The following is a 21,083-nucleotide window of genomic DNA, read 5'->3' as shown; positions in this document are numbered from 1 at the left end:
GATATAATATGATATATGTCTTTCTCTGGCTTACTTAGTATGATAATCTCTAGGTCCATCCATGTTGCTGCAACCAGGCATAGAATCTTGAGCAGTAAAATCAACCAACTAGCATATTATGGACCCTGTCCTCTAACAGCTTGCAGTCTTTCTGGGCAATGAGACGGACTCATATTAAACAGCCTTGATTCATTTAATGAGTATTTTCAAGGGCTTAATCCTTGACTTCCGAAGTGGAGCTGATGCAGGCAAAATCCCTGCACAGTAATTCTCTAGCCTGGGTTTCTGATTTTCTCACTCGTTTGGTCCATTCATTCTGAATTTTCTCCTTATTTTCCCATCAGCCCAACGGTGAGTAACTTCTTTTCAGCTACTTACACCACATGAACTGTGTCTCTCTTATCTCTATGACGAGAATTATCCTGTAGATTTCAGCCTCTTGGGAAGAGATTCCTTCCTATTTCTAGACCAAGTCTGATTTATCTGTGATGAACCATCCTAGCACTCTGAACTTGCCCTTCAGAACACATTATATTGTGTTTGTTTCTGTATATTCCTGATTATATAGTTAATATCTTCCTCTCCCACTGCACTGTGGTCTCCAAGAACAGGGAGGATGCCTGTTCACTTGCTGTCATATCTCTAACATCCAGTAAAGTGTCTGGTACATGAGCACGTACTCAATAAAAAAGTGCTGTGGTAAAGTATTTAATTACACAAGCACAGTGTAACTTAACTGACGAGGACATTTTGAATACAGCTAATTTCAGCTGTGAATAGATAAATATTTGAAAAACATCAATTCCATCAGTTCATACAAAACTCTTGGCTGTGGTCTCGCTCCTCAACTTATGGTATTGTTGGTCTCAGCTGAGACCCGTTAGAAATGCAGACGCTCAGGACCCTCCCCAGACCAGCTGCGTCAGAATCTGAAATTTACAGGACTCGCCAGGTGCTTCCTATGGGCTGGGATGTGTTGTAAATCAGAGATTAAAAACTCAAGTGTTTTGTTTGGCCAGGCAGATCCCCTAGGTGAGTGAAGTAAATCAGACATTTATGTATAAGCATGATCATAGGTGACTTCTGACCCTTGACCTCCCTCACTGGGAGTGGTGGGCACTGTGTTGACCTGGAGATTAGCTTCATCTAACAGGGACAGCCATGTGCATATCAAGACGATTGCAGGCCTAGGGTTGCAGGACCCTTGAGCAGTTCAAGAGAAAAAGACACAAACCTGCAAGTAGAATCTGTGGACTCAAGCACTGACAACTAAATTCAGTTCTTTTTATTTATTATTTTTTCTTTTTTTAAAATTAAAGTATAATTAATATACAATGTGTTAGTTTCAGGTGTGCAGCAAAGTGATTTAGTTATACACACACACACACACACACACACATATATATATATGTATATTCTTTTTCAGATTCTTTTCCATTACAGGCTATTAAAAGATATTGAATATAGTTCCCTGTTCTATACAGTAGGTCCTTGTTGTTTATCTGTTTTATATAGAGTAGTGTGTATCTGTTAATCCCAAATTCCCAATTTATCCTCCCCCCTTTCCTCTTTGGTAACCATAAGTTTGTTTTCCATGTCTGTGGGTCTGTTTCTGTTTCGTATATAAGTTCATTTATATCACCTTTTTAGATTCCACATATAAGGGATATCATATGACATTTGTCTTCCTCTGTCTGACTTTAAGCAGAAGAATCATGAAAGACTTAAGCCGAATGCACACGTGCCATAGCGCTGGTTGAAACGTCTCTAGTTTGCAAAATTTCTTATCAATGAAGAGACTTTGGGGAATGCAGTAAACAATTCTAAGTCTTCACTAATGCAGATTTCTCTTTTCTCTATTTCATTCCTTCTCTCTTTCATTATTAATTTATTTATTCAATACACATTCTGTGTCTCCTGTGCTGAGTGGTCCCTTTGCCAGGTACAATCGACCTAAAAGTGAATAGCATCGAATGTACATGACATGCAGTGGCTCACGGTCTCACGATGACAACACTGTACTCAGGAAACACAGTGCTTTATGTAGGTATCACTGCAATAATTGTCACGTCTATTTCTGAGAGATGTTCTTAAGAAGGTTACACTCTAGCTTGAGTGGTTCACAAATCTCAGTGGGAGACAGAGTAGGGGGGACAGCTTCCTGAAGACAAATGGAGCAAAGGAGGTTTACAAGAGGATGTGGTTCGGCTAAAAAGCAATCCCGAGGAGTGAATTCTGAATAGCAGGTGTAGCACCCTCAGTGATTTAAAAATGGGAACGTTTCTTGTAACACTTCATCATTTTTGGAAGGCAAGAAAATCTACTTCATCTTTGCACAGGCGGGAGAGCTGTTTCACAAAGTTACAGCTCTGAATGCCATTCCTCGGGTAGATTAAGACTTAATTGATTTCACCACATTCGGCATATTTTCTTCTTTTCTAGTTGTAGGGTTCTCTCCAGTTGGTTGGAGGTAATTTTATCTGTCTTTGTCAGAGAAGTTAGCTCTGGAGATGCAGTGACATTTATGAGAAAGCCCCACACGGATAACAAACACTCCACAAGGCTTTATATTTGTGTGGTGGCAGCTGTGATAAAGAATGTAATAAAACTCAACCGAAGATTTCATTCAAATACGGCTTGTTGATTAGCCCACAGTGGTGAGTGAGCAAAGGTCTGATGATGTTATACAATATCTGGGACTGGAGTTTCCATCCAGGATGAAAGGATGTTTTGTCTCATTTCACTCAAGCTTTCCATTTCATCGATCCATCTATGTTGAATAATGGTCTGATGATAAAATTTGTAACTTTTCAGGTTTTTTTTTTTTTTTTTGAGACAAAACAGTAATTTGTCCTCTAGAACACTCACCACCAAGTAAACAGGCTTGGAGGACTCTCTCTGTCTTCCTGTATCCACTGACTCTGGATAACAAGCCATCCACCTATATGGAATTTATTTCAATGTTTTAATGTCATCATTCTCATTCTGACTGTGAGAGGATGTTCCTGCCATATTTGTTCTCCCCATACGACATCTCCAGACCTCATGTTTTACAAAACCTCTGCATTCTGCACACATACCAACTTCAACAGTATTCCTCTGGAACATTTTGTAGTTTTTCTTCCCTAATCAACAAAATATCAATGTGTCTGCCTGATGCTCCTTCACTCACACTAGAGAGTAGGGGGGTCTAGAGTCACCCAGGAAATCTTGAATTTATTCTGTTCTCTAAGGCAACTCTTTCATTTAGACTTTCTTCTTTATTCTCTGTCTCTCTGATTACTTACATAGTTTCCAACCCCCCTCCCCCATCTATATTCTGCACATCAGCCAGGGTGACATTATTTGACATGAAAATCTGATCACATGTGTCCCCTTCTTGCTTGGAGATTCAGTGGTTTCTCACTGCCTAGAGAATGAATCCCAGACTCCTCATCTGACATACGAACTTCATTGTCTGTCTCCTGAATGAAGACACCAGCTACACCAACCACTCCAAACTGCTTCTGACTCTGACACTCTTACACATGGCTTTCCCTTTTGCAAAATGGCACACACACCACTCCCTCCCTCTGTCTCCCCGCTCCTGTCTCCTGAGCTTCTTCCCAGTGACATGTTACCACTTCTTATTGCTTTGAAAGAACGGTCTCCAGAGATTGTCACTCTGGATTCCAATCATGACTCTGCCACTAGCTCTGGACCTTGAAGAAGTTATCCTGCCTCTTGGTGCTTTTGTTTCCTCATCTGTGAATCAGGGTAAAATTAGCTGTCACCTCACTAGGTTGCTGTCAACACTAAATAAACAAATACATATAACGAATTTATCATGTGAGTACACAATAAATTACTATGACTAACTCCATTAACAGTATCACATTTTATGTAATGTTTTTGGTCACCTTGAGGATAATAAGAAAGCAAACCTATTGGGACCCAAGATCATAAATAGAGAAAAGCATTCCAAAGCCAAATATAAATGATTTGGGGATTAACAATTAATTAGGATCAGTCATTTGCTGTTCTCTTTTGTTGGTTAGCATAGTTAATACATAGTTTTTGAAACTGAAGATTAGAATAAAATGGATTTAAATGAATGAATACCTATATTGGAAAGATGGGATAGAATGTAAAATAGATATCACATAATTACTCAATTGCTTTTCCAATCTCAGTTGAATATTTTATTGGGGCAACAACATTTTCAAATTTTAGGATGTTTATTCTACTCTATCTTAGGAGACTAGGAGAATGGGGATTTGCCATGGTACAAACTTCAATGATTCATAGAATTATCATACCATTTAGCCTAGGTATGCTAAAGATTTTGCTGTCTCTAGGACCAATTGTCTTGGTCTGAAATTTGAAGGGGTACATAGCATCTGATCCTAAGCCAGGTTTACAATCTCAGGGGACCCTGATGAACAGGAGAAAGTAGGTGCTTTCAGCTGATTTTTGGAAAACTATTTGAATCTCTAGCTGGCTTAGGGACAGATCATGTTTCTATTTAAGGTAATGGTCTCAGGAAGCTGGGATCCCTGATGTTATGACACTCCAAGAATTTCATAGTTGGGACAGAGTTTGATGGTTGGAATTTAACGAAGCTCTAGCTTTAAATAAAAGCAGGCTCCTTTCTTGAAAATCAGCTAGAACAGAGGGAAAGTGAGATGGGACCTCCTTGGCCTCCCCAGCAGCCTCTGGTTATGTCCTCCTAGGGCCAAGAGTGTATCGCTAAAATCCCCGGAATCGCCCTGGAGCATCAGGGGCGGATCACTGATCCGATGATTTATTGATCAAATAAGGACCAGGTTGAGAGTAAAAGGGAACCAATTATTTCCACAGCCCGGATTTGCCCAGGATAGTTGTAGAAACTGGGGATGCTCCAGTAAAATCAGGTATTATGGTTACTCTAATGTTGGAGTGAGGAGAGACAGTTAAAAAATAAAGGGGGTAAGCAGATTTATTATATATGATTGTTTTCTCCTTGTCTGTGTCCCTCATTCTGTCTCTTTTGCTTGCATATCTATGACTTTTCTTCTGTCTGAATAGGTTTAAGTGTATGTATAGTGCTCAGAAGACCCATGCAATAATAAAAATTCCTATATAAACAAAAGAACCTCCCTCTGTTAAAGTGTCACTGTGTCGTAAACTGCATGATGATAGTGTCATCTGGTAAGATTACAATGTTTATGAAGTCCTTGTGTTTTGAGATTCTTAATGTTTACAATAATGCACAATGTTTTACATTTCACTTAAGTGTTCACTACAGATGCATCTGCATTGCAGGTCTAAGTGTGATTTGTCTCTTTTGCTTTGGAGCTTTTCGATTTGAGAGCTATTGTGACAGTGGCAACATAAATTTAACTTTGTTTCCTCTCTCTGATAACTGCCAGTGTGTTTTAACAATTCATTCATTCAATAAACATTTAATAACTGTCTATGCTGTGTGCCAAACACTGTTAGAGTTTATGTGGGACACAGAGATAAATAAGATGTGGTCTTAGGCTCCAAGGATTCACCATCTGCTAAAATTTTTTTCTATGTTAAGAATATCTTCCTTTGTTTTTAATAACAATCAAATCTTAATGTTTACATTGGTAGAATATGATCAGCAATAATATACTTACATCATCATTTAACTGTCAACTTAAATGAAATTTAAACATTTATCTCTCCTTACTTCTATCCCTGTTCACTTCCTGGGCGTCTTTTCTGTGAAGTTGAGTCATCCAATGATGGCTATTCCGGAACACGAAACTCTTGATTCTGAAGAGGTAAATGGAAGATACAATTGAGATCTGGTTATATGTTTCCATGTGATATTAGGTTGTAGAAATAAGCCAATCTTATTTTTTAAAAATATTAATAAAATCAGTTTTCTTTAAAAAAAAAAGAAAGAATGAACTGGTCTACTCTGATAGTCACATGAGTAAATTCTTGCTGCTTCTCAATGTGGAAGTTGTACTAGAGGTCCCCATGTGTGTAGCACCTTGGTCACAAACTAACTTCTATCCCCTCTGTCTTCGTGATTTTCTCTTTGGATTCATATGTGAAACCACTGTTGTCTTCTTTTTCTAGAGGGTCAATGGATATCCAATAATACTTATATGTGTCTTCTGAGTCAGAGGTCTCAGGACCTCGTGGTAGCTCAGTTTCCCATCCCCCAAGTGAATTTTGCATATGGCGGGTAGCATACAGACCAGCGTGTGCCATCTCAAACATACCTCTGAATTTCATGCAATGTTTAACCACTTTCACATTTTGAGCTAACAGACAAAAATAAATGCAAAAAACCTTTTTATTTTTATAAATGTTATGCCAAAGAGACACGAAAAAGTTTTGTAAAAAAATTTAAATTTTGTGTTAAGAGCAAGAATAACTGAACAATGTTTTCTTTTTCTATATCCCTTCAGACAAAGTGGTAAATATGGAAAAAAGAATGCTTTTTAAAGGACTTATCTTTAAGATGGTAAAAAGTGAGCTTATTCATTCATTCCAGATACCTTCACAAATGAGGCCTGCTCAGTTTTGTAGCCTCTAAGTTTAGAAAAAAATAGTAATAATACAAAAGAGCAATAAGAATAATACAATTCCAAATAAGGTTCTAAATGAAATCTGAATATTTTGCCAAGCATATTTTCCACAATTTAGGGCGTATTTCATAAAGTGACATCCCTATTTCTGTAAATTTTGAAATGTATCATACAGGACCAATGTGTCTCTCTGCTATACTTTAGTCATTAAAATATAAAGGCATGTTATAAATAGGGGTGAATTTGTATCCTTGAACATATCTCTGATTTTTTTTAAAAATCAGGATTATTGGTGTAATGAGTATGGACATATGGGAAACTGTTGATACATGTAGCCAAGCTGCATTGCTGAACAACTGTAGTAATTCACCTTCCCAGAAACTTGTTATAATACCTATTACTGTGTACTATATATCTGTCAGCACTGAGAATTATTATAATTGCCAATTTATTGAGAGTTTATTATATGTTACCATGTTATACACTTTAGATGCATTATTTTACTTAATCTTCACAAAACATTGTAAGTTAAGTATTATTGTTCCCATTTTACAGATGAGGAAACTGGGGCCAAGAGAAATCCATTTATTGCCTAAAGTCAAATAGCTGACAAGTGTCTGTACAGTCAGGAATGGGATCCAGATATGACTGCCTGGGGCCTATGCTCTTAAACAATCTACTTTCCTCTATCCAGCTATCTTTATCTAAATCTCTATCTATACTATTTAAATCTTTTTCCCCTTTAAAATCACGCTTTAAAATATTTGCAGTTTAAAAGAGGAAATTATCTTTCATTTTTATTTGCATTTAAAAGTTCTGTCTTTTTCTGTTATTCTTGTCTATTTTGCTTTTGCATCATGTTAAGCATTTATCTACTGGTCTAGTAATATTTTTATTATTGAGTTGTAAACTCCCTTTATATATTAAGGAGATTAACTCTGTCAAATGTGCCAGCTCTTTCACTGTGATGGTGGCAAATTGTGTAATAGTAAAACAATTGGACAAATATGTAGTTCCAAAAAAAGGAGAAAGTTTGAATAAATTTTGTACATTTTCAATGAATGTTAAAAAATAATCAAATGTTCTCTTTCAAACATCATAATTTTGGCTCAAGCTTACAGAGACTACAGATAGAAATAAGAATGTTTCTACACAATAACAGAAAGTCAGTTGGTTGTTTAAATAACAAAAGCATCTGGTTCAGATAACAAATGCTGAATTAAGAGAATCTTATGTAATGTGAAAGACTCCATTGCTGAAAAGAACAGAGTAGATGTAGTATTTACACTTTGGGGGCACCAGTTATCACAATCCTAGAGATAAAACTTAGCATTAAGCTAGTGGATAAGATTGTGAAAAAATGATTTCAACTTTCATGTTTAGAATATATAAAGCAATACCATAAAAACCCCTACAGTTTGAAGTTTAACAGTTGTGAGAGATAGTGAGTTACTCTTAGTATTAAAAGAAATGTACACACACACACACACACACACAAAAATCACAAAATGGAATATTACTCAGCCATAAAAAAGAACAAAATAATGCCATTTGCAGCAACATGGATGGACCTAGAGATTGTCATACTGAGTGAAGTAAGTCATACAGAGAAAGTCAAATATCATATGATATCACTTATATGTGGAATCTAAAATTTGACACAAATGAACTTATTTGCAAAACAGAGATAGACTCATAGGTATAGAAAACCAGCAAGGTTACCAAAGGGGAAAGAGGGGGGATAAATTGGGAGTTTGGGATTAAGAGATACACACTACTATGTGTAAAATAGATAAACAACAAGGTCCTACTGTATAGCACAGGGAACTATATTCAATATCTTGTAATAACCTCTAATGGAAAAGAATCTGAAAAAGAATATATATATATATATATATATATATATCTGAATCACTTTGCTATACACCTGAAAATAACACAACATTGTAAATCCTATACTTCAATAAAAATAAATAAATATATATCAAACTAAAAAAAAAAAAAGAAACATAAATAATTAAACTACCATTTTATCCACCTAGTATGCTGGGTTTTATGTCTTAGTTATACTGGCACATTTGGGAGCAATTTAATAACGTTTTACAATTCCTTATGATATGTGATCAGACTGTAATATTTACCCATGTATTTTTCCCAAACCCTCTTTTTGATATGTATTTACCCACAAAATAAGAAAACTACCTGTTTTTATAAAGCACCAAACAAGAAAACTACCTGTTTTTATAAAGCAATTCTCGTCTTATAACCATATGAACTAGGGAGTAAAGCTAGTTACAAATCCAGTGCAATTAAACACTCATGGAAGAACCTTGATCAGATCTGAGAATTTCCCTCTTGGTTTTCTCTCATTTCCTAAAGACAGCAGTCTCCCTTCCTTACTGCCAGACTCCTGTTTCTTGCATTTGATCCTGCTATTTGTAGACACTAGTTTTTCAAATAGATCAGTAATTCATTTAAAAACAGAGACCTCAGATTTATCTGATTTAATATGATCATCATTTTTACAAGTCCTATGATTTATGAAATCCATTTAAAGACAACTAACTCAAAATGACAATTTGACTTCTCATCTAGGTCAGTGGTTCTCAGCTCTGGCTCAACATTAGTATCTCCTGGGACTTTTTAAAATCCCCAAGAACAGTGTTCCACTCTAGGAAAATGAAATCAAAAAACTTAAAATAAAACTACCATATGACTCAGCAATCCCATTACTGGGCATATACCCATAGAAAACCTTAATTCAAAAAGACACATGCACCCCAATGTTCATTGCAGCACTATTTACAATAGCCAGGACATGGAAGCAACCTAAATGTCCATCAACAGAGGAATGGATAAAGAAGATGTGGCACATATATACAATGGAATACTACTCAGCCATAAAAAGGAACAAAATTGGATCATTTGTAGAGATATGGATAGACCTAGAGACTGTCATACAAAGTGAAGTAAGTCAGAAAGAAAAACAAATATCATATATTAATGCATATATGTGGAATCTGAAAAAATTAGTATAGACAATCTTATTTACAAAGCAGAAATAGAGACACAGACATAGAGAACAAATGTATAGATACCAAGGGGAAGGGGGTGCTGGAATGAACTGGGAGATTGGGATTGACGTACATACACTATTAATACTATGTATAAAATAGATACCTAATGAGAACCTACTGTATAGCTCAGGGAACTCTACTCAGTGCTCTGTGGTGACCTAAGTGAGAAGGAAATCCAAAAAAGAGGGGATATATGTATACGTATAGCTGATTCACTTTGCTGTACAGTATAAACTAACACAATACTGTAAAGCAACTGTACTCCAATAAAACAAAAAACTATCAATCCAAAAAAAAAAAATGTCTTCACTGGTCCCTTGATAAGTTTTAGATTCTCTTTAGAAATCAGAGAAATTGAAATGGAAAAAAAAATCTCATTATTGCTCTGGTGCTCTTAAAAGCACATGTTTTTTTTTTTAAAGCAATGCTTAAAAGTATTTTTTAAAAGTCAAAATCAAAGTAAACTGTTAAGCTCAAAAAAAAAAAAAAAGGAATCTCTGGAGGTGGGCAAATGCTGGTTTAAAATCTCCACCGGTGATTTACATGTACAACAGGAATTGAGATCCTCAAATTCTATCTCCTTCATTGGCAGTCTAGAAAAGTCAATCATTTGGAACCTTGGAAACACAAATTTGAAAGTAAAAGCAGGAGGATCATAAGAAATGGTGTTTCAGGGAATGCTTTGAATTAATAAAAATTTGGGTCACAAATTCTTCCTGTCTGATGTCATAAAAGTTTAACCTGTACTTTAATCTATGGTAGATTACTTCTGAGATATCTGTTCTATGCTGAGATTCACTGTAATTGAGTTAGTAAAACCTAATGCTTTATGCTTCCTGTGACATTCTACACAGGTTTGGAAAATACTTAGGCTGGGGTCAGGCATAGCATTTGTTGTGAGTTAAGTCTGAGGGCTAGTACTTCCAAAGAATGTTTTATTTAGCATTTTATTTGGCACTTTAAAAAATACTTGGCCACTGATTAATCCTCATAGAAGAAAGAGAGACCCCTAAACAATGGACTTAACCATTGTGATCAGCTGGTTGATCAATTTTCAAAGGAAGATCATTTTCATATATTTTTCTTTTGAGTGTGCTTGCATTTATTTTTTAAATTTTATTGAAGTATAGTTGATTTAAAATGTGTTAATTTCTGCTTCACAGCAAAGAGATTCAGCTATACATATATATACTCTTTTTCATATTCTTTTCCATTATGGTTTATCACAGGATATTGAATATAGTTCCCTGTGCTATACAGTAGGACCTTGTTGTTCATCCATCCTATATATAATAGTTTGCATCTGCTAATCCCAGACTCCCAATCCTTCTTCCCTTCTCCCAACCCCTTGGCAACCACAAGTCTGTTCTCTATGTCTGTGAGTCTGTTTCTGCATCATAGAGATGTTCATTTGTGTTGTATTTTAGATTCCACATATAAGTGGTATCATATGGTGTTTGTCTCTTTCTGATTTACTTCGCTTAGTATAATAATCTCTAGTTCCATCCATGTTGCTGTAAATGGTAGCAATGGTATATATATATATATATATATATATATATATATATATATATATATATATATACCACAACTTCTTTATCCATTCCTCTGTTGATGGACATTTAGGTTGTTTCCATGTCTTGGTTATTGTGAATAGTCCTGCTATAAGCATAGGGGCACAGGTATCTTTTTGAATTAGTTTTGTCCAGATATATGCCCAGGGATGGGATTTCTGGATTGCATGGTAACTCTATTTTTAGTTTTTTGAGGACCCTCCATACTATTTGCCATAGTGGCTGCACCAATTTACATTCCCACCAACAACTGTTGACACCAATGCAGTAATCTCCAAGTAGGTGTACATATGACACCATCTAATTTAAAGCAGACTCTCTGCCTGAGATAAATGCTTTTTGATTATAGTTACTTAGAAAAAAATTAAATTCCACTAGCAACCATAATTTATGATTGTATTCATCATATCTGGTGAATTCAGCAACTTGGATCCACAACACGTCTCTATACCCACTTCTCTCTCTACAGGTTTAAATGTGAAAGTCATACTGGGGATGAGATATAAACCGACCTGCCACTCTTCACATCACCTGCTACACTCAGTCCTAGGCCTATTTTATTTTTAACTGAGGGTCAATTGATTTTCAAAAACGATTAAACGCATTTGGTTCTGACCTTTCATATCCACTTGTTATTAACACAACTGGAGAGCTAATCATTCACTACCTGCCCACAGAACACATACTAGGCAAATTCTTCTCCTGTTATCTTATTCCTTCTCTTTGCGGATTTTTAATAAACACTTCAGGGTTCCCAAGATAACAATTCTGCTGGCAAGGTGACCATCTAGGATTGATTTGTTCCTGCAGTGTATATAAACTGCAAAACAAAAACAAAAATATAAGTTTTTGTGTTCATTTTATTTTGAATACCAGAACCTCCATTGATGATTTGAGTTCTAATTTTATGGGACAGGTGTCTCATTCCTTTATCTTTATTCTCCAGATTAGAACACATAAAAGAGAAGAATAAGTTATTTGTCCATGGAAGCAACTCTCATTTTCTGGTTTGATTTAAGGGTAAAAATGAAATTACCAAGAGGAATGGGCCCACTCTATTCTCTTCAGGCAATTTCCCATAAATATTATTCACCAAAATCAAGCTTTGGTAAATCTTGGATTGCAACATTCAAGGTTGTAACCGTAGAGAAGAACTTGGTATCTGGATATTTTTAACTGCTGATGAAAAGAAGATTCATATGCTTTGATCGACAACTTGCTAGAGGGCCAGGGTAAATCTGTCTTATAAAGAAACCTCATATGAATACCTGAATGAGTAGCTACCTTGCCCAGCCATCCAGGTGGGCAAGGACATTCTGACAACCAGATTTAGCAACAGTGGACCCCATCAAGATGACCTTCCTGTGTTGTAAGCCCACAGCCTGTGTTGAGGAAATAAAATTTAAATATATATATATTTGCCAACCCAGAGTCCTCTTCACAAAGGTGGTAGAGAAAGAAAACACTTATATTATTGACTAAGCATTCAAACCAGAATGTGATACCTATCACAAACACTAAGAGACTGAAAAGAGAGAAGAAATCTCACGCTTCATATAGCCGAGCAGGTGTAACCCATTATATATATATGTTCTCAAGATAAACAATAATTCAATTTATCCTCAAGTAAGAGGACTTGACAAGCACCATTTATTACACACAGTTCATCCTAAATCACCTGTTAATTGGGGGCACCATCTATGTTAGTTCATTGGTTTTACCCAAAGGAAAAAGAAACTTCTCATATCTTTATGACAGGAGGTAGTTTTATAACTTAGAGCCAGGTGTCAGCTAAAGTTAGGCTCCCACCCTCCCTCAGAAACTGGGAGAAACTCGGAGATAAGGCTGCTATCTCCCTCGGATGTTTACCTTCAAAGGAGATGGTTCTCAAGTCCTTGAGACTTTCCTGAGTCTTAAAGCTGACAAAATGCCCATCTAGTTTTCACAAGGATTTATCACCATTTCAAAGAGAAGAAAATGTACTTATAAAGACAAGTTTTCTAAAATAAATTGCTCTAGGAACAAGGGAGGGAAATCTCTTCACTTATTTTCAACAAGGGGAATTAAGCCTCTTTTCGAACGTTTCTCTTTGTCCTTACACCTGGCTGACATGGGGCAGAACTGAAATCTCAGAGTCTGACCCTGAAATAGCCACTAAAAAGAAAGAAGTCTCACTGATTTTTCTTTTCTAGGGACTCCGTTGATAATACTGTAGGAGAAGTGGGGGTTTGACAGTTTGGGGGTTTCTTCTTCAAAGTCTTTTCAAGAGCTTAATGTTGATTTTTATATTGTAGTGAATCACAGTAAAAAGCTGAGCAGAAGTCAGAAAGTAGAAGGACAGACATTCCTGTGTGTGCTAGTTTTTCAAGATAAACAAACAAAATAATAGAATCAGGGTTAATAACTATATGGAGGTCAGGTAACCCAGATATTAAACGGTTTTGACCCCAGATTCAATATTGTCTTTCCTAGAGTTGATTATATCCACATTCTCCACCTACCATCTTACCTTTGCAGGACCTTAGCTAATGAACATCTTATCACTTCTGGCTTATGGATAATAAATTCTGATACTAGATCTTGTATTTTTACACCATAGTTAGTAGTTATGTAAATGTCCAAAATATATTTAAAATCTTTCAGAAAAAAATAAATATGTAACTGTCAATAAATTATGATATGCATTTTCTGGAAATGACAATTTGCTCTCGTTTCATCTTTATAAAAACATATATGTAGATCATTCTGCTTTCATTTGGCAGATAAGAATATTCAGAGTTGGTTATGTATTAAAAGGGAAGGAAAAATCAATTTACACAGCACATTCTTTAAGAACGTTCTTTCTGTAATATTGGATTAAAGTTTCACAGCTACATCATTTATTACCCAAAGTTAACTCTAAGCAAAACAAATTTTGGAATGTGACGCCCTTCAAAATTATGATTTTGTAAATGTCTTAAGGTCTTTCTTATTTATATTTTCTTATCCAAAATAACTCTGTTGTTCAACTGGTGATAGGATATAATACTGAGCCTTCACTGTCAGCGGTCTAGTCTGAAAATAATGATTTATTTATTTTATTAATGATCTCCATCTTTCTTAAATGTAGACATTTGATTTTCCCAGGTTATTCAGCTCTTTACCTATACTCAGATTGGCAAAGGAAAGTAGAAACGCCACAAAAGGCCCAAAATCATGACTCTACCTGTCATAGCATCATGCCATTTCAAACCAGCTGCTGAATCGTGGTGGCAAACATTACTTTGACCTTCCGTCTCATTCAGGAAGAGCTGAGAAATAGTGCTCAGTTTGCCAGCCTGGTGTCAGAGGATGAGATATTATTCTTCTTCAATCTCATTTAATTATTCCTATAATTATAACATTTTACATTTGAAAGATAATTGAGAGGGCATTTAGTCCAATATTTTATTGAATGTTATAATCCCGTATAGCCTTATAAGTCTTCTGTTGAAACTCTTCTGGTGACAGAGAGTTTACCATTTATAAGCCAGACGTGATATATGTTTTAATATGGGTGAAACAAACTAATGACTGCATGAACAACAACAACAAAAAAACAAGAAACATTGAACAAACGAGGGTTTAGTTTCAAATACTGTGGCCTTGGGCATGATATTTAATCTTTGGAGCCTCAATTTCATTCTCTGTAATATGAGATCAAAGGATTATGGTGAAGATTTGCATTCATGCATGTAAAGTGCTTAGTATTGATATGTAAAATAAATAGCCCTTCATAAAGGTTAGCCAAAGAAGATGATTTCTTTAAATCTTTTGTGAGAGTAACTACCAAATGTTGTTACTCTCAGGAAAATCAAAAACATGCTAATTTTTATTTGTTAGAAAGAAAAGGAGGAATTGAGGCTTTTTCTCCTTTCATTCGAAACCTTCAGAGAATTCCAGATGATGAAAGCTACAACTCAGTTATTTCATGACTATTGATTTTCTGTGGCTAGAACAAATCAGTGCAGGAGTGAAGCTACTTCTTGTTTTAGCAACTTTTCCTCCACCTACTCCTTCTCATCTAACAAATGCAGCTCCTCTTCCATGATGCAGGACGTGTCCTGTTTCACCATCCTGCTCAGCCACTTGGCTATGCCACCTGCAGTTTTCCTGTCTGCTTTCCTTACGCCTTGCACATACCCCATGTCCACCTTGGAGCCAACTTTGAGCCACAGCTTTCTCAGACGATTGCTTCTTCACCCTGTGATCCAGCCCAGGACAAAACAACCAACCAACCAACCAACAATGAACCAAACAAACAAAAAAACAACTTATTTACAAAACAGAAATAGAGTCTCAGATGTGGAAAACAAACCTATGGTTACCAGGGGGAAATGGGAGGGGGGGAGGGATAAATTGGGAGTTGGGGACTGACATATACACACTACTACATATAAAATAGATAATGAATAAGGACCTACTGTATAGCACAGGGAACTGTACCTAACACTCTGTAATGACCTATATGCGAAAAGAATCTAAAAAAGCGTGGATATATGTATAACTGATTCACTTGGCTGTACACCTGAAACCAACACAACATTGTAAATCAACTGTACGCCAATAAAAATTAAAAAAAAAACAAGCAGGGCTTCCCTGGTGGCGCAGTGGTTGAGAGTCCGCCTGCCGATGCAGGGGACACGGGTTCGTGCCCCGGTCCGGGAAGATCCCACATGCCGCGGAGTGGCTGGGCCCGTGGGCCATGGCCGCTGAGCCTGTGCGTCCAGAGCCTGTGCTCCGCGATGGGAGAGGCCACAACAGTGAGAGGCCCGTGTACTGCAAAAAAAAAAAAAAAGAAAGAAAAAAGAAAAAAACAAAAACCAAAAAACAGAGAGAGTTGCCCAAAGAAGAGAAACTGACCTCCCTCAATTTCCACCAGCCATTTTGGGATGAAATGCTCCTTTGACAGCCATGCATTGGTACCTGGAAATACAAACTTATGGTCATTTCCTTCCACTGACGTCATTTCATCACATTGTTCTATTAGAGTACAGTTTTAGAACTAAATTTCTCTTTTGCCCTCCTCTCTGATATTTTCTTTTATACTTCTTTCTCGACTGGTATGATCTGCTAATATCAATCTCCACTCAGTCAAGTTTACCTTGTCCGCTCCAGACAGTGTAACCCTATCAAATAGAGATTGATGGATAAAGAAATCAGTGCAACCACTCCACTCCATACTCCATAGCAAGAGGTTCATTTGCTGTCTCTCACTTTTGTAATGTTCCCTTTTGTGAAAGCTGGGACTTAATCCAATCCCAGTTCACTTTACCTCCTCCGTGTTTTAGAGGTTACATTTTACGGAACGATGCACTCAATACTAAAGGAAAAGGTAACCAAGCGATTGAAGGGTGAGGAGGTGTGGGTGGGTTATGGCAGGGCTGTTCCTTAAGGTGGCGTCAGCCCCTCAAAGCCATTGTCACCCCTCTCAGTAGGCCAGAACTGCTCTGCTGAGCTCTTGAGAGATCAGGGTCTGATCTGAAGATACAGCTGTGTGTCTTTATCCTGCCATTAACTGTATAACAAGAAAACAGCTACTGAGGAAAAAAATAAACAAAAACTTCCTACTCCAAACCATTTTTTATATGAGATGCTACACCTGAATATGAATGGGGCATAGTTTTTAAAATTCTATATCTCCATTAACCTGACTACTATTTTCTCTTATTTTGCAGCAATGAAGATGAAGAAGTGAAAACCCAGACTGAGCTGAAGCTTTTTGGAGTGCTGGTGCTAATCACTTGCTAGATTTAACTTTTATTACTATTTTTTTTCAGTCTTAGTGTTTCCTTTATGAACTGCAGTGGAACTAAAAAAAAGTTTCCTGCAGGCATATAACATGGAAGTACTCACTAATACCTGACATAGGAGATATTTACCTACAGTTTCTCCCACCACTGTTAGAGCCTTGAATGCCTTCTATTAAGCTGACAGCAATATTAACATGCCCCTCTGTTTAGCAGCCAAATCACAGGGAAATAGAAGGATGGGTGTGACGATTTTTCAACACCAGTTTTTTTTTTTGTTTTTTTTTTGTTTTTTTTTGCGGTACGCTGGCCTCTCACTGTTGTGGCCTCTCCCTTCGCGGAGCCCAGGCTCCGGACGCGCAGGCTCAGCGGCCATGGCTCACGGGCCCAGCCGCTCTGCGGCATGTGGGATCTTCCCGGACCGGGGCACGAATCCGTGTCCCCTGCATCAGCAGGCGGACTCTCAACCACTGCGCCACCAGGGAAGCCCAACACCAGTTTTATTTAATGCACACATTACTCCCTGAATCAAGATTTATTCCCCTTCTGCTTAATTTCTTTTTCATGTAAAAAAAAAAGAACAGCAACTTTTTAAAAAGGAGCCCCTGCCTGCTTTCAGGAGTTCATTGGGGGAGCTCTTGAATGTGAGAAAGTTGGTATTTTCACAAAACGCATGCTATTTTCCTGTTCTGTTTGGGTCCTGTGCTTGATGGGACAGACAGTCATGTTGAGGTGGTGTTGCTGGAATGTTTCTAACATCACTGTCTCTCTGACCATCACCACATGATTCTTGCAAAGGCTACTTCAGTGTTAGTTTGTACCCATAATCTTGGGAGCAGCCAAGACTATAGAGCAAACCACACTGTTGGTGACAATCCCGGAGCCAACCTCCAGCAGGCCCAATGCCCACCATATTGGCCGTGGTCTCTTTTTTCCCAGCTGCCATCCTCAGTATCCTGTGCTCACCTTTTCTAAGTGGTTTCCTTTTTCTAGCCTTCTACTGGGGCAACACACTAAGGAAGAGTCCACAATAGTTCTGGACAGTGAGCTCCTGGTAGCAGAGGACTCTCAGTAGAGACTATACCCTTGCACACAACACATGCTCCCCTGGGAGCCAGCTCTGTCCGAGCCACGGCTCCCTCAGACCACTGCTCCATCACCCCCATCATCCTGCCACAGGCCATTTTGGAAGGCTCCATTGCCAGTCATCAGTTGGCACCTGGAAACACAAAGTTCTCATCATCTCCTCCATTAGTGCGTGAGAAGCAGTGGAACCTTAATAAAGCTTTCTGCTCTCTCTCCTCCCCTAAACAAAAATCTCTACCTGCTAAATTGTGTGAGGCATCACTTTAGATTATTGATAACCATCTCTAGTATTCAGTGTGCTCTGATCATGTGTCAGGCACCATGAATTTGATTTAACCTTCACAATGAGCCTATGAGACAGGTAATAGTATTTTTCAGATTTTATGTTTGTAAGAATAGGCTTCAAAAGGTTAAATCAAGCTAGTAAGTGGTAGAGACAGAATTAACATTCAGATAATCAGATTCTAAGACCAAGTTATTTATTCAATCATTTGTCCATTCATTTTTGACTTTGAGAATAAAAGATTGAGTTGATCACACTCCCTAGTTCATTGCTGTTGTAAGTTTGGGCAAGACCCCCTCTTCTGTGTACTTGTTGATTGGATGACTGATTGATTAACTTTTATAACAATTTCTATCTTCCCTTCTGCTAAAAGCACACATTCTTGTGTTTGATAAATATTCTTTACCTATATATGTTTTGAGGATGTGCATTGTTTTTCTCTGCATATGTATTTAATAAAAGTAAATGACATTATAGTTTATATTTTGTTTCTTTTCTTTTTCCACTTAGCACATGGTTTTTAAGCTCTATCCACATTGTTCTATAAATACCTAGTGGATTGTTTCCTTACAGCTACCTGGGGTGTGGTCTTCACATTTCACCTGCCCACCTGCCCCACAGTGAGCTCTCAGGATGCATCCCTCTACCAGGAACAGCTGTGATGTGTATTGTTGCATGTAACCTCCTGTGGACTTTGTGAGAATTTCTCTGGACTATATACCCAGGTTTAGAATTGTTTAAGTCTGTATGTGCTTAATTTGATGAAGTGCTACCAGACTGCTATTCTCTAGAATGCATGTCCTCATTTTTATTCCCACCAGCAATGTGTTAGGGTTCTTATGTCCCTGAGTATCTCTCTACTTGGAGATATGAGCTTTGAAACCTCAGGCTTTACCATCTTTGAAGGCAACTTATAAGACAGGAAATTTGTTTGAATATGATGTCCTATTCACCTTAGATTTTCCAATTCTCAGAGACTTCTAGACCCTCTAACTCAGCGCAGTTGTCACTTAGGTGTTATTGTTTTCATATCATCGATGAAAGCCTTATTTCTGAAGGATTATTTGACTGAGGTCAAATAAGGTAGTGATGGATAAACCTAGCACAAGGCCTTTTGGCTTTCCTACTATGCTATTTCTACCAAAACAACCTGCATCCGAACATCATAGTCCAATCTGTTCAGCTTCTCAGCAAATATCAGACTGTTGAGACCATGAAAACAGGATGGACAAGTTGGTTGCAGGGAGAACATGGAGAGCAGAGTGCTTTTCAGGTTGGTTGGTACTAGCATCAGTGTCCTGAGCAGCTTAGGAGCACAACTGATTCTTAGGAGGAAGGAGGTGGGAGTAGGTAGTGTGGAATAGACAGATGCCGAGGGTGTATCTTTATTTGGGTTCTGTGGCAAGCAGATTTGAAGACAAGTATTTAGCGTGATGAGTTTACCTGGGAGGTGACCATAGGCATCCCTGGTAACGGAGTGAGGCAGTGAGTCAGGGGAGGGAAGGAACCAGTAAAGAATCCATCAGAAGGCCAGTTACTACAGTGGATGACTGGAGCTCCTCCCCCTGGAGCTCAACCCCCCTGTGCAGGGAGGTTCTAGGACACAAGGTTGAATATGTCTCACAGTTGATTCAACTCAGAGGAAAGGAAACTGGGGTTGTCATTCTAAAGCTGGACTATCAACCTTTACTCAGCCCTGATTTCTTTCTTTGTAAAGTTTTTTTTTTTTTGACTTTTCATGATACATTTCTAATAAGACTCATTATTTCCTTATGAAATTTTAATTTGGAAAAAATGGGAAGTCTCTTGAATATTGTTCTTTATAGTCTCTGAAGAACATACAGGAAGGAATAGTTAATGGAAAGCTTAAGGAATAAGGGGAATTCTCAGGATTTTATTTATTAAACAAGCAGACAATTCTGCAATTAAGACTAGGAACAAAAATCTTTCTTTAACTCGACCGCCCTGGATTTTCACATTTGAAATAATCTTTCTGTATTAGAAATTAAATAAACTGTGTGAGAAGGTCATTTGGTTTGTAAGAAGGAAAGATTGTTTTCCTAAAGCAAGTCTAGAGGCCTTAGAATAATTAAATAGTAATTAGGAAATATTATTGAATTTGTTTAAAATATATATATATATATATTACATTTTGGGGACTTTCCACATATTCCTGTGGCATGTCATAAAATTATAATTCCCTCATACTTTAGAACATATTATTCTCAATATATTTGACTAGAAATCCTTTTTCTTTATTTTATACTTTAATGAACACACTTTATTTTTGTAAAGGTTTTCTAATGGATTTATTTGGAATTGTTCAATATCACTTAGGCACCTGAGTCTAGACTTTCCTTAACTGAAAACTCTGGGAATAAATTTTAAAAAAATGAAGCTATACAACAGGCAAAGGAAGCTTAGTAAATAATGTAAATAAAAGACAAGATTTTTCCAGGGGGCTACAGATGGTGACTCAGATACTGAACAGAATCTCTAAAATGAAAACAGTGAAAGATTCAACCCAACGGAAAAAAGAAATCCCTATGCAATATTTAGCTGAAAGCATGCCTCATGGCAGTACCAATAGAGAGGCAAAATTTTGGATAATAATGGGGATGGGACTGAAAAACCTTCCTCTGTCATGTTCTCCCTCATCGCCAGGCTGCCTGAATTTGAAACTCATCCTAGGCTCTGACCTGACGCTTGCCCGAGGGGCTGATCCCTTAACTCTAGGGACCTCTATGCTAGAAAATTTGCCATAT

General features: G+C 37.3%; 1 protein-coding gene across 18 annotated transcripts in view; it reads left to right on the top strand.

Annotated features, from left to right (window-relative positions):
- Positions 1–18,782, top strand: part of MLIP (muscular LMNA interacting protein) — a 286,505-nt gene extending 267,723 nt beyond the window's left edge. For 16 of the 18 annotated variants that reach the window (XM_060308350.1, XM_060308346.1, XM_060308336.1 and 13 more), the window contains 2 exons: positions 5,718–5,771; positions 16,878–18,782. In XM_060308350.1, coding sequence (XP_060164333.1) covers positions 5,718–5,771; positions 16,878–16,883 — 60 coding nt within the window. In that variant the 3' untranslated portion in view covers positions 16,884–18,782. The remainder of the gene's footprint in view (positions 1–5,717; positions 5,772–16,877) is intronic. The other 2 variants (XM_060308347.1, XM_060308335.1) reach the window with 1 other exon arrangement.
- Positions 18,783–21,083: the final 2,301 nt, after the last annotated feature.

The sequence above is a fragment of the Globicephala melas genome, chromosome 11 (genome assembly GCF_963455315.2).
Source record: "Globicephala melas chromosome 11, mGloMel1.2, whole genome shotgun sequence".
Classification (NCBI taxonomy): domain Eukaryota; kingdom Metazoa; phylum Chordata; class Mammalia; order Artiodactyla; family Delphinidae; genus Globicephala; species Globicephala melas.
The sequence above is the reverse complement of the archived record's forward strand: the minus strand, read 5'-3'. Positions and strand labels throughout refer to the sequence as shown.